The following is a 15,104-nucleotide window of genomic DNA, read 5'->3' on the forward strand; positions in this document are numbered from 1 at the left end:
GTACACATATCAACAGATGAGGAAATACTAACTTGCTAAAGATAATAGAGTTTGCCTTCTATCCACTAAATCACAGTGTCGTCCGCGCAGAATACGGCTACCCATGCATCCCATACGAAATGACGGGGCAGGGTAAAACTGGTTTCTTCAGCGGTTTCGAGCCCGTCGACACTGTCCTTGATTTCCCACCCACCTACAGCATCGAGATCAAAAACACTGATCCCATTTTTTTCTACTGCTCAGCACCAGGGTCTTGCATAGGCTATGGCATGGTGGGCGTTATCAATCCGAATGCAACGACGAGCATCGATCAACAGTAAGTTTATCGGTACGCACTGCATGTGAGACATATACTGACTTAGTACACCCTTATTCAGACATAAAATGGCGCTTGACAGCAGTTACATGCTTAACCCTGGCGAGCCCTTCCCACCAGAGAGTACTCACAAGACACCCGGTGCTGGCCTCACGAACAACGACACCCAAATTGATCTTTCAGCGGGCGCTATCGCAGGCATCTCCATCGCAGGCGTCTCTGTATTCGTCATCGTGGCCCTCCTGTACTTCTTTTGGTGCCGCACAAAGAGCCTGAAAGACGAAGTCGACCAAAAAGCAGAAGTAGCTGGAGCTCCCCGTCTAGATCCAAATAACAGGGGTCCACCAGCCATGGTGGAAAGAGGTCCCAACCGTTCTACTGCCATGGCCGGCAACGGAGGTGACTTTTATCATCAATACCCGCAGAGATCTATGCTATCGTCGCCCATGGCAGATCCCGCCTATCCACAGTACAACTACAACCAACCCTACAAATCGGCAGCACCATCTTACTACATGCCACAGCCCCCTCCTTCGCATTCGCCGCCACCGCCACCGCCACAGCAGTACCATCCCCATCAGTACAAATACGACATTAACGCACTCATCGACCACCGTATGCATACGTTACCTCCCATCCCACAGCAATCCCCACTCGACATCCACGATGCACTCGCCCACCGCTCCGTAGGCAGACCATACGAACTCTCACCATTGGGAGATTGCATGCGCAGTCCTCCAAACGACCGTCACCACGACAATCACGACTACAGCCTTGACTCCAACGTTGCCGGTGACACTGACGTTATATCTCCGGCTCCTTCCGTTCATCGCTACGCATCACCACCACCGCCGCTCCGCGTCCTTGACGAGACGATACCAAGTTACTACGAAACGGTGTACAGGCCCGATCCCAAGCATATTAATGGCATGGGGACAAGCCCTATAGAGATGGACGGAAGGGCTTTGGCGGGGAATGTCACGCCGGTGAGAATGGTGGCGGCGAAGTGGGAGGAGGTTGGGGAGAAGGCTGTTGGCAGTGGAGGGACTTAGAGGGCATGAGTGGTTGTGTTCTTATGCTGCTGGTGTACTTCTGCTTCTTCTTCTTCTTCTTTTTCTTTGCGTGGTATTGGTTAGATTATGAACACAGCCTATTCTTTCACACAGTGGCGCTTGATACGAGGGTGAACCTCAGAGTATATTGATTTGAGTTCTTGTTTTCATTTCATCTCAGCTAAACACAGACGCTCAGCAGTAGAGGACATGGCTTCGCTACTAATCTCCAACCCGCACGGTAGAGGAGGACGGGGCTGCCCGTCTTCTCAACTCTCATTTTCCTCGTTTCTTAGATGCCCAGCGCGAGAGCCAACCAATGCCACGCCAGATCCTTCCGTACGTAGATAGGTAATGTGTGTTTGCATGTAGTAGAAAGCCCATTGGAAGTATCCCGCTTTTTTGAAAATCCCCATCAAATCAATGTATAGTAAACCCGACCGAACACTTCAAGTCGTTGGAAGTAAAAGATAAGAAAGAAGAAAGATAGATAGGGAAAAGTGAGAAAACAAAGGATCGTTTGACTTGTAATCATTACATGTTGTTACACTCCAAAAGGTAGAATCGAAGAACCACGGGTCGCCCTGCGGCCCGCAAGTTGGTTCTGAAAAGGAGCAAAGGTATCGTGAATCATAGCGCTCATGTCGAAGTGGAGGTAGTCGTCATAGTAGGCGCGACAGATACCTCAGACGGCTTCGCCTCCTCGGCAACTGGTGGGAGGATCGGTTCGACAGCCTTGGGTGGCGGTGAGTTGGTATTGGGCAGGCTAGCCGTCGATAACGTGGGTGAGCTGGTTGATTGCGATTGGGCCAGTGGAGGGGTAGCGTTCGAGCCAGTCGACTGCGTTTGCGCCAGCTTGGTTTTTCGGTTGCGGTTGGTGTAGTCGCTTAGACTGAGCTTCTTGCGTGCCGGTGCAGGCTTGACGGCGTTATTAACGGCAGGCGAGAAAGGCGATGCAATCATTGAGATGCCTGGTGATTGCGCGACTGCGCTCTCGTTGAGAACAGACGAAGTCGAACCAGGTGTAACGGCGCGGTTGCTGCTAGTGTTGCCAAAATCAAGTTTCGAGGGCATTTCGACGTGTAGGTCTGCAGTCTTTGGTGTGAGACCGGTGGTGGACTTGGGCGATGGTTCAGCGGGCGTCGAAGCTGACCATGGAGGATCGGGTGGTTGTATTGATGGCTGTGGAGCTTCCTTGGGAGGCTCTGGTGCAGTCACCTCAGGTACTTCCTCTTGTTTTGGGTCGGAGGCCTTGGGACTTGTGTCCTCGGGTTCGGTCATCTCCACGTCGACCGTAGGCTGCGGTGTAGGCTCCTTTGCTGGTGTAAGCTCTTTGTGTCTTGTATCGGGTACGGGGTCGGCAGATATGTCCATCGCTGTAGGCTCCTCGAGCGGTGGAGATGGGGGCAGTGGCGACGGCTTGTTCGAAGATACGTCCTTCAAAGCTGGTGATTTGGCCTCCACTTTAACGGACGTGGACCGCATTCGCTCGCGCTGCAGCTTGTCTTCTTGCGCTTGCTGCAAAAGCTTACGCTTGAATGAAAGTGGTGGTTTCATTTGGCGTGGCTTGATGCAGATCTGGGATTTTGCGTTGTTGTCTTCGATCGTTTGCGTCGACGCATCGACATAGACAGGCTTCGGACGGGGTGGAGGACGGCCATTCGTCTTTGTAGAGCTGCCCGACGTTTTACGTGCTACACCGTGACTGTGTTCGCGGTGCCGTGCCGACGGCGAAGGTTCGGGGTGTCCGAGTCGTCTCTGTATATCTGCATTAGCAGGAGGAAGCGAGTAAGTGGATAAGTGTCTTACCGAGGAAGAGATGCTCGGCGTGTTCAGGTTCGATCCAGCACTAGTCCGTTTCCTTTTGCCTTTGTGCTCATCATGATCAAGCTTCTGGAACAGGAGTTCTTGGTGCTGGATTTTTCTCTTTTCGCGCTCGGAAAGTTTGTCGCCTTCCAATGAGAAGTGGGTTGCTGGTGTGATGTCACGACTGCTAGATTTGTGTGAGCCAGATGTAGAGCGAGCGTCCATTTGGTCTTCGTCGACAGCCTCGCGGTTGACTGTTTCGCTACCAGCACGACTGTTGGTTGCGTGGCCTGTACTCATTGGAGAGATTTGTGACTTTTTGACCTTCTTGCCCTTGGTCTTCAGTGTAGCCGGCTCTGTAATCGTATTGCGACGAGCGCGCTCCAAGAGGCACTCGTTGCCGCTGGATGTATCGCAAGCGCAGCCTCCAAAGTTTGCCAAGACACAAGACACCCACGGTTGTATCCTCCTAAACCCTTCTTTGGCACCGTTGGTTACGACCCTGAGAAGCTGTTTCTTGACCTCAGAATCGATATCCCAGCCGACTGTGAGTTCTTCGCCGGGGCTGATCTCGCGCGTCGCTAGGAAAGAGAAGTGGTAGTCGTTGCTGGAGTCAATCAAGATCTTCATAGACATGTTGGGGTTGCAACTTCTCCGGGCGTATCGGAGGATATTGCCTTCTCGCCGTGTGTCGATGTATATTGGCAGATGGGGTGGGAAGAAGACGAAGGGTTCAGGATGTCGCAGCAAGTCCCATCTGTTGGATGCATCGGAGTAGTAATCTGCCTTTCGACCGATGAGACCTTTGAGCTCTCCAACATAGCCACCATCTGGTACCGGAGTTTCGGCGGTAATGAAGTGCCATTGTGGGTGCAGACCATGCGCTAGTACACCCGAGTCGACATCTGTCTGTTTCACAATCTCTGGCGCAGTTGTTGTTTCGAGTTCCTGGATGGTCATGTCAATGCGTGAGAAGATGTCCTGTGGCTTCTTGCCTCCGCTTGCTTCGGCCAGTGCTTCGGGGTCTTGTAGCCACATAGCAATGTCGTTTGCGACATCGATTCGGGTGTAAGAGTTGGACTCAGCGGAGGGTGGTTCTGGTTGCCGATAGAGATGTATGAACTCGGTTGAGTAATCCTCGGTAGAAGCCTCTGGGTTAGTGGGTGACTTGATAGGACTGTGGCCATTGAGCATAACTGAAGCGCCTCGTTTCCGTGATGTTGGCACGAGAGCTGGCGCTTGACTAACGACGCCTACAGAACCCGATGGACGATGGTTTGTCTTTGGACGCTTATTTGGCGGTGGCTGATCTCGTGGGCTACCACTTTTGCGGTCGGGGGTATAGTGCAGGTCCCCATTGGTTTGCACTGGCCACCCATTGGGTTGTCCAGGGCCATGGGCGTCCTTGGTTCGCTTCTTGGGGTTCTTGGCGGAGGCTTTCGGTCTGCCCTTGCGCTCGCCGATGCTGTGTACTTCCCTTCGGATGCGTTGCTTCTCGGAAGCGCTTTTTGCGTCGATAGCTCTGGGAAGGCAGTCGGCGCACTCGTGTACGTCGGGGACGTGTTGGGCAGACTCGTAGTAACACACGATGTGCTGCCACGTATCGCACTTCTCGCACAAGACTGTGTTGCCGTCGTCATCTGAGTATCCGCAGATGCATTTTATTGTGGATGACTCTTCGTCCTCAACGGTGGGTTCGAGTGGAGGCGAGGCGGTCGCGAAGGTGGGTGGTGGTGGGCCAGCGTAGAGGGCGAGAGGAGCCGGCTGATGATCAGCATACGCCTGGACCGACGAGACGTCTGTCATAATCTGGCAATGACGCTCGCTTGTGTGTGGTGTCATGTAGTGGGTGCTCAGGCTCTGTGTTCGTGGGATCGCATGACGCCCAACGCGCGACGAGAGAGAGCAGGGCGACCGACGGCGACTCGAGACGGATCAAGTGACCGCCGTCAACGGAGTGCCGGGCTTTGTGACGAGTGGTCGAGCTACACAGAGGGTGTGGCTAAGGGGAAGAGGGTTGCGTGTCGGAGCGCAGCGTGTGCGGATAGGGAGCAGGAGGGCGATGAGGGCTCAGGAACGTCACTGTGGGCGTGGAATCGAACGCCTATCATGAAGAGAGGGTATTGAGACTGCGTGTGTTCGAGTTGGAGCGATGCGCCGGCAGGTGAGGCAGGGTGGTGAGGGTGGAGGGCTCGAGGCGGCTTCGGAGTGAGGAGTTGGCTGAGGCGTGCTGTCACAAAGGAAGCGGCGCGCGCACAACGAGAGGCGAGGGCGTCGACAGTCGAAGCGACTGTGCGGTTAGTACTCCAGATGGCGACGGCAGGGCAACGACGGCATCAGGCGGTTGGGGAGTCAGAACGGCAGTGGAGAATCGAGCGTGCGAATGTCCTGAGAATGAATGGCCCCAACTCTTGCGAGCGAGAAGGGCTTAGCTTGCGAGGCCCGTGCACCACCAAGGACATGGCCAGGAGTGAACGCTAGATGTAATTAGTGAACGAGGGGTTACAGCAAGTGCGAGATCAAATTCGTGGCGCGAGGGGCCATGTCGACGCCCGAGCAGAGGCGCCGCCTAGACGGATATCCCGTGGCTGGGACATGCGAGATGGCCTCTGGGGCAGCATCAAGAGGATGATGAAAATGCAAAAACATGTCACGGCCTGGTGGTTTGGGCAATGGATGTGACGAGAGAAAGCGGCGGAATCCTGGAGGCAGGCTAACGCGGCGGGCGAATGAGAGCGCGGCCGGCACGAAGCCTGCAGGCGCGCCAGGCCCGATGCAGATGGCGCTGGTCAGACTGTCGCGCGCAGATCAAGTTCGGAGGGCCGAGCGCCGTGCCAGGCCCCAAGGCTGCGAGCAAATGCAGGCCCAACGTTCTTCTGTGCTTCATTCCACGTCTCTTGAGTCGCATCAGCATGGCGTGCTGTGTTGGTGTGAGCGGTGCTGGCACGGAAGGCGCGAGCGCGAGCGGCTGGTCGGGGCAGGCGCACGCATGCGCTGAAGCGAATAAACAACGATAAGGGCCCCGCCTGGAACGCGATGAAACATGCTGCATTGCTTCGCCACCCCAAACGTCATCAACGGCTGGGGTCCACCGTCGCCGCCTGCTATCTATATGTCGTCGACGCGGAGCCTGCCTGTTGCGCCCAAACGATAACCAACTTCATCCGCCTTGTGTCCTCCGGCTCCGCACCGTGTCCTGCACCTGCACCTGCACCAGTCGCGTCACCCGTTCCGGTTGCTACCAAACAAGCTGACGACTGCACATGTCAACAAATATCAATGCGCCACTAACAATGCAATCGCAGCAATAGATTTTGACGACAACACCACTCTTGCCCGAACCGAGTCGCGCCCGCGTCGATTCTCAACCACCCTCTCCGTCGTCTCATTCGTTTTTGTGATTGTAAATCATGGACAAGGAAAACAAATATTACCTAAGGAAAGATTGAAGGCAGGAGCGTCTGTAGGAGCTGTGTTGGTACCACCGCAGGCATGGGACAAGATCCTAGGGCCATTTAGGACGGACACACAAGGTATCCGACAACATAAGAAGCTATGAGTCGAAATGCGGCATCCATTGAAGGAGAATGTGGACGATTGAGGGCCGAGGGCGTTGTTACTTGCCTACCGAAAACACATCCTGCTGCTCTGGTACCGATTATGGACGGCTTATTGCCTCCAACGACGATTGCATGCCATGTCAATCATCCGTTAACGTCTCTATGACACGAACCTCGACTCGCAATTCGAATATCCTCTAGACAAATTCAAGGTGAAAGCATACATTATCTTGGGTTATTTTCACCTGATAGAATTTAATAGTGTGTATGCAGCAAATGCGACACAAGTTTTATGGTCCCTCGGTAACGTGAATCATTCAGTGCTTGTCAAACCGTTCAAAAATGCGTTATCGAGAAGATGTATTGAAGGCTGTAGCTGCTTGGGAATCAGCCAACGCGGCAAGACTAATGCTCTAGTGGTGATGCTAAGGCAGGACTGGAATGAAGGGGCTCAGAGGAGAGATCTGAATAACTGTTTCTAAACGAGGGCAAAGCGCCATAAGTAGGAAAATGGACAACACCGACACATCCTGATGGCATGGCGCTGAATATCAGCGTCCTTCTTCTAGTGCTCGCGCATGCGTAAAGCTCGCCTGCAAATCCCTCTTACTGTCAGTCACTTCGTTCCCCTGGGTTCATCAAGTCAGCGATATACACCGGCGGCATCCATCTTTGGGCTATACCCACTGTAATATGGTTTCCAGCCATCTCATCTTCTGTTGCTGGCACCGTATCCTTCATAAAGTCCGCTTGCGCCTCTTCCTTTCCGTAGTGTTGAGTGCGTACTGCAGTAGGAGACAAGTGTGACGACGGTTCTCGCGCCCACTCTGCTATGGTGAGAAGAAGTGATCGGTAGAGCCATCTCGATCGACGTTGGTGTAAAGGGTTTGTTTGGTCCTCCATGTTGCTGGGCGAAGACGTAGATGAAGTCGTTCTCGAAGATGAGATCAATGAAGACATGGGCATCTCCACCGCCGCATGCGAATACTGACAAGCGAATAACGAAGGAAGGAGGAAACCAAGCATCTGTTCTGACTCTTTTTCTCGAGCCCAAGCCGACGATGTGATCTAGTGGAAGTTTCCGAAGAACGTTGAGAGGCTGGTGATTGAGGGGGTCAGAAAATGAAGAGATTCAGCGTACATAGATACCTTCTAAGCATCCAAGATCCGAGTCCTGCGAGACACATTCCTATATACCCAAACGCCTTGGCCCCAAAGTATAGTGGCGGCGCAGCAGCAGGCAGACAGATCCCACCGTACAACGTCATACATGGCGTTCTCCCCCTCCCTAATCTGACATTCTACAGCCAAGGGTTCTGCGCCGCATCCTAATTTAGACACACCTAGGGTTATCGTGTCTTTTGGCCCTCTCCTGTACCTAGGTACAGAGCCGCACCAGTCGGAGAATTGTCAAGTACGAGCGCTGATAAGCTCATGCGGTCTTGCTCATTAGCGGTAATAAGCGCGACGCGTGAGATTTGCGAAGCATAGCGCTGGATGTCCAGGGGCAGCTGTGACGATGTCGCGATGCTGCATGTGGAGAAAAAACAAGGAGGAGCAATATCGGCAGATGACTGACCCGATGCAACGGTTAGTGGACATGGCGGAAAACAAAAGAGAAACAAGGCTTGCGAAGCAGGTATCACGAGGTACATTGTACGAGCAAGAGACATGTCATAATGTACGATGGTTTCTTTATTCGATTCTACTTCGAACCACAAATGTTATTCGGGCAGTCCTGTACTTCGGCAGCCTCCCAATGTATACAATACAGTGAAAGCCGCTCAAGGTGCCTCCTGATGCTGTCCCTTCATGCTCTCATCGTGGCTTTGTCGTCAAAGTATGCTTGCCAGACCAATACAGCCCCAAGGGCAATATTAACACTCATATCCAGACGTCAAGGCTGGACCTGCTCTCCTCTCCGAAATTACCCAGGGTTTTAGAAAAGGCATCCTATAGCTGCTCTTCTTTTACCCTAGTGACCTCCTCCCAGAGCTGCTTTGCGTTTTCGGCTTTCAGCTGTCGACAGTCAGTTGCATTCTATCTTTCAGACCAAACAATGTACATACCTTGAGTAGGTGCATCTCCAATTCACCCTCCAGATTAGGCGAATTGAAGAGCAACCGGGTATCCTTCGGCTTGTCACCCTGTGCATCGCCTCCAAATACCAAGCTCTTTGTGACGGCAGCATTTAGCAGCAGTCGGTGGGTACCTTCAGCACGGAGGACAAAGCGAGCCTTCTTGGGTTCATCGACCGTGATGTTGAACTTGAATGTTCCCACGCCACGCTCTTTCCACCCTCTATTTGATCCTTCGCCAGACATGTTGTAAAGCTTTGCGCGGCCGGCCCAGATGGTCTCTTCGCCTTCTTCACCAGTCTCGTGTGCTTCAGGAAGGTTAACAGGATGACATGAGGTGGCGGTGATTGGCTTACGTTGTTGCGAGAGGAGCGGCTGACTTGACTGTCGCTCTTCCTTGTCTGCGTTCTTTTCTGGGTCTTCGTCGTCGTCGCCCTCTTCATCATCAGAAGGCTCGCCGATTGCAGCAGCACCAAAAGGCTTCTCTTTCTCCTTGAGACCCTTAATCTCCAAACTGCCACCAGGAGCAGCGAAAGAGCCTACGGGCTTGGCTCCACCGAAGCCTCCAAAGCCCCCACCCAGCGATCCGCCAAAAGAGCTGCCTCCAAACCCGGATGTACCAGAGCTTCCCAGTGCTCCGAAGCCACCACTTGATGGCGTTGAGGAGGCTGCGCTTCCTGCGAAAGAGGACAGTTTGGCCGCGCTTGCCCCACCGAAAGGCGAGCTAGAACTTGGTTTAGAACCAGCAAGGCCCCCGAATGGAGACGCAGCTGAGGTTGCAAAACCGCCGAAGCCAGATGACTTGAACTTTTCGTCCGACGTTTGAGGTAATGATTCGGCCTTATCAGAGGTCTTCGGCGGTTGAGGTTTCGCTGCCATAGCGGCAAAGGGCGATGCGGCGGAAGTGTTGGCAAACCCACTGCCTGGCGGTATCTGGCTCGAGCGTTAGTCTTTGACATTCACGCAGCGCTAGTTAGCTTACCTTGGTCTTCGACTCTGTTGTGTCCGTTGTTGAATCGGCTGCTTCCTTGTCTCGTAACCGCTTGGTGTCTCGCTCCTCGCCTGCCGACTTTTCTGCAGGTTTGCCATTTGCCGAGGCGTCTTCCGCCGCTTCTGCGCTAGCATCTGTATCCTTCTCGACTTGATCGCGTGTGCGCTTGTTTTTGGGGCTTGTTCCGGCTCCTGGGGCCTTATCGGCCGCAGTGGTCGTGGATGTGTTCTTGTTGGGCGATGTCATCTGCTCGTCCCCGTCGTTCTCTTGGATACTTGAAATAGTACTTGGAGAAGGCTTTCCGGGCACACCAGCCTCCAGGTCGGCTGTGATGTCCCTTGACCTCTTGCGCGCATGTCGCTCAACCTTCTTTTCTGGGTGCTTGTCCGCTTCGGCTTCCTCTTCAAAGTCTTCCCGGCTGCGCTTGCGTCGTAACCGTCCGCGCTCGCTGTCTGAGCCAGAAGCGCTGTGTTCGCCAGCTTTAACGCTGCCGTTGGGTGCGTCGTTCATGGGCCGATCGGAACTCGGGACGGGATCCGATGTGGCCTGCGCATCAATCTGTGTGTCCTTGAGCTTTTCTCTAACATTCTTTCCTTCGCTATCGCTGCTCTTATCGCTCCGTGCTGGGGACGTGGGCGCAGCTTTGGTGGTGTCGTCGGAGGCGGCAGCAGCTGCAGTTGTCACCTGCGGCTTCTCTGGCGCGTCTGTCATGGTGCAGGACGGGTTGTGTTCCAGGCGTGGGGTATGTTGGGAGTGCGCTTGGTGGATGGTGTAGCAGAGTAGTAGTAGGAGTCGCAGACGTTGGTGCGTGAGAAGGCGGTCCTTGGGCGGTCGCTGAAATGTCTGTGTGGTTTGAGGTTGTGAATTGAGACAGTGCAAGCTTGAATAAGGACAATAGTAACTATGCTCCGCGGTGAAGACCAAGTTGCGGTCGACGGCAGGGACAATCGCAGAGGTGGTGCTCCGCGAGGCTAGTGGCGACCTTGTAGGTGGACAATGCAGCGTGATGGCTCGTTGAGTGTGCGGCGGGCAGACGATGTCGGAAAACAGGTGCAGATATGGGCTGCAGGCTTGGATTGTCGAGCGGACGGAAGCAGAGCAGATGGGCCTTGTGGTTAGTGGAGTCGGTCAATGCGCTCTAGTACCAAATTTCCACTACAATGCGCCGAATGCAACAGTGTCTAATTACACCGTCGAGTCCAGAACGCGACTGCAACGAGAGGAATGCAGACAAGGCGCGCCGTGTGTGTTGAGCGGTTAGGGGGCCGAGTGTTGGCGCTTCAGTCGGCGGTCGTGGTCGAGTGTGTTGTCGCTGCAAAGACCAATGACGAAGTGGGGAAGACAGACGGCTAATCATGAACACGGGTAGCAGCAACAACAGCGTCTACCGCTACTTGGGACATGTACATCAAGTTTACTGTAGACGTCTAATGGTACTACTGATTGTATTGGAATGGATTTGTGAGGCCCATGAATAGCTATTTCTACAGCTTGTCCGTAACGCCAGATACCCAGCCAAACACTTTTGCATGCACAGCAATGCTGCACTAGCTGATGAAGCACAGGCAGCCCAGAGCAACATAAAATACAAACAAAGGGTATACTGCGATGCCGACGCGGTTCCTTACGACTCCAGAGCCGCCCATGATGCTCACTCCCGCTGCTAGCGACCAGGCGATGAGAACGATGTAGACGGGGATGCGCACTATCATGGGTATGCCAACGGCGCTGAGGATGGAGGCAATGACAAGCGGGAAGAGCGTGTAGCCGATAATAGAGATGGACTGGAAGAAGGCACTGGACACGATTAGCATGTCAAAGGCGTAAGGTAGGTGTGCAGAGGGGACGTACATGTTGCCTCCCAGCAGCTTGATCTGCAGCGTCACGACTGCCTCGCCTATCCAGACCATGGCGAAGACGCCGGAGAAGACCAGGTCCTTCTGGTCGCCCTTTGCTCCCCACGAGAGGAACAGGCTCAGCAGCAGACAGAAGATGAGCGGGCCCCATAGGTCCCAGTCGCGCAGGCCCTCGCTCATGCCGCCCTGCAGAATAACATCTGCGTCCGGCCATCGCCCTGCAATGTTCCTGAGCCCACCGCCAAAGCCGTCGGCCTCGCCGCGCTCTGCGGCGCCAATGCCTCCCCCGCGCTGCATGATGCCGCCCAGCAGGTACTTGGGGTACAGCACCTGCTTCATCTTCTCCCAGATGGCGAAGATGTCGCGGGACAGCGTGTCCCATACTGTCTCGTCGATGGTGTTTGTGGGCGCACGGCGGTCTTCGCCGGGGATGCTCGACGTCAGGTACGACTGCGTCTGCGCAGGGTCGCGCTGGATGTTGCCCGTCAGCGGCGCGCGGTCCGACGTGCCCTGGAGAGGATCGTCGAGGTCATCGAGGGTAGCTGGTGATGGTTAGCCTCGTCGCCCGTCTCGTCGCGCAGGCAGGTGTGGATGCGACGCACCATCGTCCGGGTCAATCAGGTCACGCTCCACGGCGTCGCTGTCATAGGGGTTGCTAGTTGCGGCACTTGGCATCATTGCCGCCATGGTGGAAAACTGAAAACCCTGCGTTCACGGGTCGCGGGCTAATGCTCCAATCGGCAGCTATCGTGGGTTGTTGGAGAGGCTCTGCTGTCCTCAAGCCTACGCGCAAGCTCTCGGGGCCTCACGCCTGAGGGTGCGCTACTCGACTCGGCTAGCATCCCGCCAACGGGGAAAGCTTGAGCGGCTTAGCGTGCAGCCCTTCACTGGCCGGGCGTCACTCCCACCGTCTAGCTCGCGGCCATGCATACTGCCCCTGCGGCCGTTTCGCCGTATTTCGCACGCGGTATATATACACCTAACCACCATCGTCCGCCCTAGACACACTCCACACACATTTTGGCCATCATGACGGACCCCGTTTTGAACGACATCTCCCACAGGCGCTTCAACCTCCTGCGAGGAAGCTGGATACTAGTCTCGCCCCACCGCACCAAGCGACCATGGCAGTAAGCATATCAGTGATACTGCTCACGGGACGGCTTACTGAAAAACCCACAGAGGCATGCAAGAGTCGCCGTCCAAGACAACCCTCCCAGACTATGACCCAAAGGTATCCCTTCGCCCGGACCATGTCTGATATTATTCCGGAATTAATCAACCACAGTGTTATCTATGCCCTTCAAACACGCGGGCAAATGGCGAGCACAACCCCAAGTTCGACAACACTTTTGTCTTCGTCAACGACTACAGTGCCGTCATGGAAGAGCAGCAAGAGTACAACCCTGACAACAAGGACGGATCTCTCGCTTCTAGATTACTCCGTGCCGAGGCCGTCACTGGAAAGTGCTATGTCATTTGCTTCTCTCCGTCTCACAACCTCACTCTTGCCGACATGTCGCCGGCGGAGATCGTCCCCATAATAGAGACCTGGACGAACATTTACGTTGCACATCTGGACCCAAAGTCGCCTCTGGCCAAGCTTGCGTCTGCCACTACTATACCACCACTATCACAAGGCACTCTCGCAGTTCCAAATGCTCAGTATCGGTATATGCAGATCTTTGAGAACAAAGGCTCGGCCATGGGCTGCTCAAATCCCCACCCACACGGCCAGGTCTGGACGACTACATCCCTACCGGAAGAGCCCGCCTTGGAGCTGGTGCAGTTGAGCAAATATCGCAAAGAGAATGGAGGCGCACATATGCTCGTCGATTATGCAGAGCTGGAGTCGAAACAAAAGACCCGCACTGTGTATGAGAACGCGAGTTTCTGGGCCGGCGTACCTTACTGGGCAGTATGGCCGTTCGAGATCATGATTGTTCCTAAGCAACACAAGCGCTCGCTGGTAGACTTCTCTAGGGAGGAGCGAGCGGAGTTGGCTGAGTGCATAGCGGAAATTACGAGGCGCTATGACAACCTGTTCGAGACACAGTTCCCCTACAGTAAGTCTAAAACAGTCATAATAGAGAGACATGGCTAACGAGGTTGAAGGCATGGGTCTTCATCAGGCTCCCCTTACTGGCACAGCCGACGAGATTGAGTCCAGTCATTTCCACATTCACTTCTACCCCCCACTACTGCGAAGCGCCACCGTTCGCAAGTTCCAGGTTGGCTACGAGATGATGGCCGAGCCTCAGCGCGACATCACCCCAGAGCAGGCTGCAGAGCGTCTCAGGGCGTGCGACGGTGAGCTTTACCGCAAGAACCTCGCATCTTCGCCAGACACCAACGGCGTCAACGGGGACCACTAAAACCCCAGCGCGAATTTATTGTTCAATTTTGCTTTCACATGCACATAAGCCAGTCGACACAGAGCCTGGTTGGCCACATGCCAGGTGCACGAGCTCTTTGAGATGGGAGAGTAGATACCCAAGAAGACGATACACGATACACGATAAACGTAGAGAGTTGCATAAAGCGGGGTGCTGCAGCGGCGTTGGCAGGCATTACAGTGCATTACAGTATCTTTTCTCAAATACACGTTCAATCTCAACTGTTTTACATACTGTGCGCATGGCCTCGTGGGCAACCGTACTATGTGCTGTGTCCCGCCAAAAACGTCATGCCGCGGATGCTGCCCTGCCCCACCATGATCGTGCGAACCTGATCTCGACCCCGCGCTACTACCACTCGGCAGCAAGCCCCCCAAGCTCTCCTTCAACTAGTTCACCGACAAACAATCACCACCACCTACCTCCCTAAACACATCTACCACCGTAAGATTATCCCACGGTCTGCATACAGGAGTAATAGACAAGAAGCTAACAGCAGGACTCCAGACCAATATGCCTGGAGCCAAGTACACCGAGACCTACAAAAAGGTCAGCGCCATGGGCGAGAAGCTCAAGGCCGCTGGAAAGCAGGGACCTAGCAACGATGAGCAGCTACATGTACGTGTTTTCTTGTCTACCCTCCCTCGCACTCTCTCCCCTTCTCGTATATCCGCTATCTACCACACGAAGTCCAGATGCTGACAGTTGGGTGTGAATTCTAGTTGTACGCGTACGCCAAGGTAGCAGAGGGCAAGGACTTCAGCGAGGCCAAGAAGCCTGGCATGTTCGATCTTGCTGTACGTTTCTGCATACCTTCCCTATACCTTCCTATCCTCCGTCACGACGTACCGCCTGCCAGTCATACATACCGGTCCAATCCCAACAAACGTACGAGGACAATAACTGATAATATGATTAGGGCAAGGCCAAGTACAACAAGTGGAAGGAGGTTGTTGACGCCGGTACCACCCAGAAGGAGGCCGAGGACAAGTACGTCGAGTTGGGCGAGCAGCTATTGGCCAAGCACGACAACTAAGTGCGGGTGGATC

General features: G+C 54.4%; 6 protein-coding genes across 6 annotated transcripts; 3 read left to right on the forward strand and 3 right to left on the reverse strand.

Moving 5' to 3' along the window:
* Window positions 1-119: 119 nt before the first annotated feature.
* On the forward strand, window positions 120-1,368 carry J4E88_001233 (uncharacterized protein; the record flags this gene model as incomplete). Its single annotated transcript, XM_049394903.1, has 2 exons — window positions 120-316; window positions 378-1,368. 2 exons carry the CDS (start codon window positions 120-122, stop codon window positions 1,366-1,368), a joined length of 1,188 nt encoding a protein of 395 aa, XP_049258767.1.
* Window positions 1,369-2,007: 639 nt separating this feature from the next.
* On the reverse strand, window positions 2,008-5,016 carry J4E88_001234 (uncharacterized protein; the record flags this gene model as incomplete). Its single annotated transcript, XM_049394904.1, has 2 exons — window positions 2,008-3,126; window positions 3,178-5,016. 2 exons carry the CDS (start codon window positions 5,014-5,016, stop codon window positions 2,008-2,010), a joined length of 2,958 nt encoding a protein of 985 aa, XP_049258768.1.
* Window positions 5,017-8,687: 3,671 nt separating this feature from the next.
* Window positions 8,688-10,514, reverse strand: J4E88_001235 (uncharacterized protein; the record flags this gene model as incomplete). Its single annotated transcript, XM_049394905.1, has 4 exons — window positions 8,688-8,753; window positions 8,804-9,120; window positions 9,169-9,745; window positions 9,795-10,514. The coding sequence occupies 4 exons, from the start codon at window positions 10,512-10,514 to the stop codon at window positions 8,688-8,690; spliced, it is 1,680 nt and encodes a 559-aa protein (XP_049258769.1).
* An 836-nt stretch (window positions 10,515-11,350) lies between these two features.
* On the reverse strand, window positions 11,351-12,337 carry J4E88_001236 (uncharacterized protein; the record flags this gene model as incomplete). Its single annotated transcript, XM_049394906.1, has 3 exons — window positions 11,351-11,600; window positions 11,655-12,201; window positions 12,262-12,337. 3 exons carry the CDS (start codon window positions 12,335-12,337, stop codon window positions 11,351-11,353), a joined length of 873 nt encoding a protein of 290 aa, XP_049258770.1.
* A 351-nt stretch (window positions 12,338-12,688) lies between these two features.
* GAL7 (galactose-1-phosphate uridyl transferase) lies at window positions 12,689-14,034 on the forward strand (the record flags this gene model as incomplete). Its single annotated transcript, XM_049394907.1, has 4 exons — window positions 12,689-12,789; window positions 12,842-12,893; window positions 12,948-13,725; window positions 13,775-14,034. 4 exons carry the CDS (start codon window positions 12,689-12,691, stop codon window positions 14,032-14,034), a joined length of 1,191 nt encoding a protein of 396 aa, XP_049258771.1.
* Window positions 14,035-14,568: 534 nt separating this feature from the next.
* On the forward strand, window positions 14,569-15,091 carry J4E88_001238 (uncharacterized protein; the record flags this gene model as incomplete). The annotated part of the gene is made up of 3 exons (XM_049394908.1): window positions 14,569-14,673; window positions 14,778-14,852; window positions 14,975-15,091. The coding sequence occupies 3 exons, from the start codon at window positions 14,569-14,571 to the stop codon at window positions 15,089-15,091; spliced, it is 297 nt and encodes a 98-aa protein (XP_049258772.1).
* Window positions 15,092-15,104: the final 13 nt, after the last annotated feature.

This window comes from Alternaria novae-zelandiae, assembly GCF_023758075.1.
Source record: "Alternaria novae-zelandiae strain BMP 2774 chromosome Unknown scaffold_2, whole genome shotgun sequence".
Classification (NCBI taxonomy): Eukaryota; Fungi; Ascomycota; class Dothideomycetes; order Pleosporales; family Pleosporaceae; genus Alternaria; species Alternaria novae-zelandiae.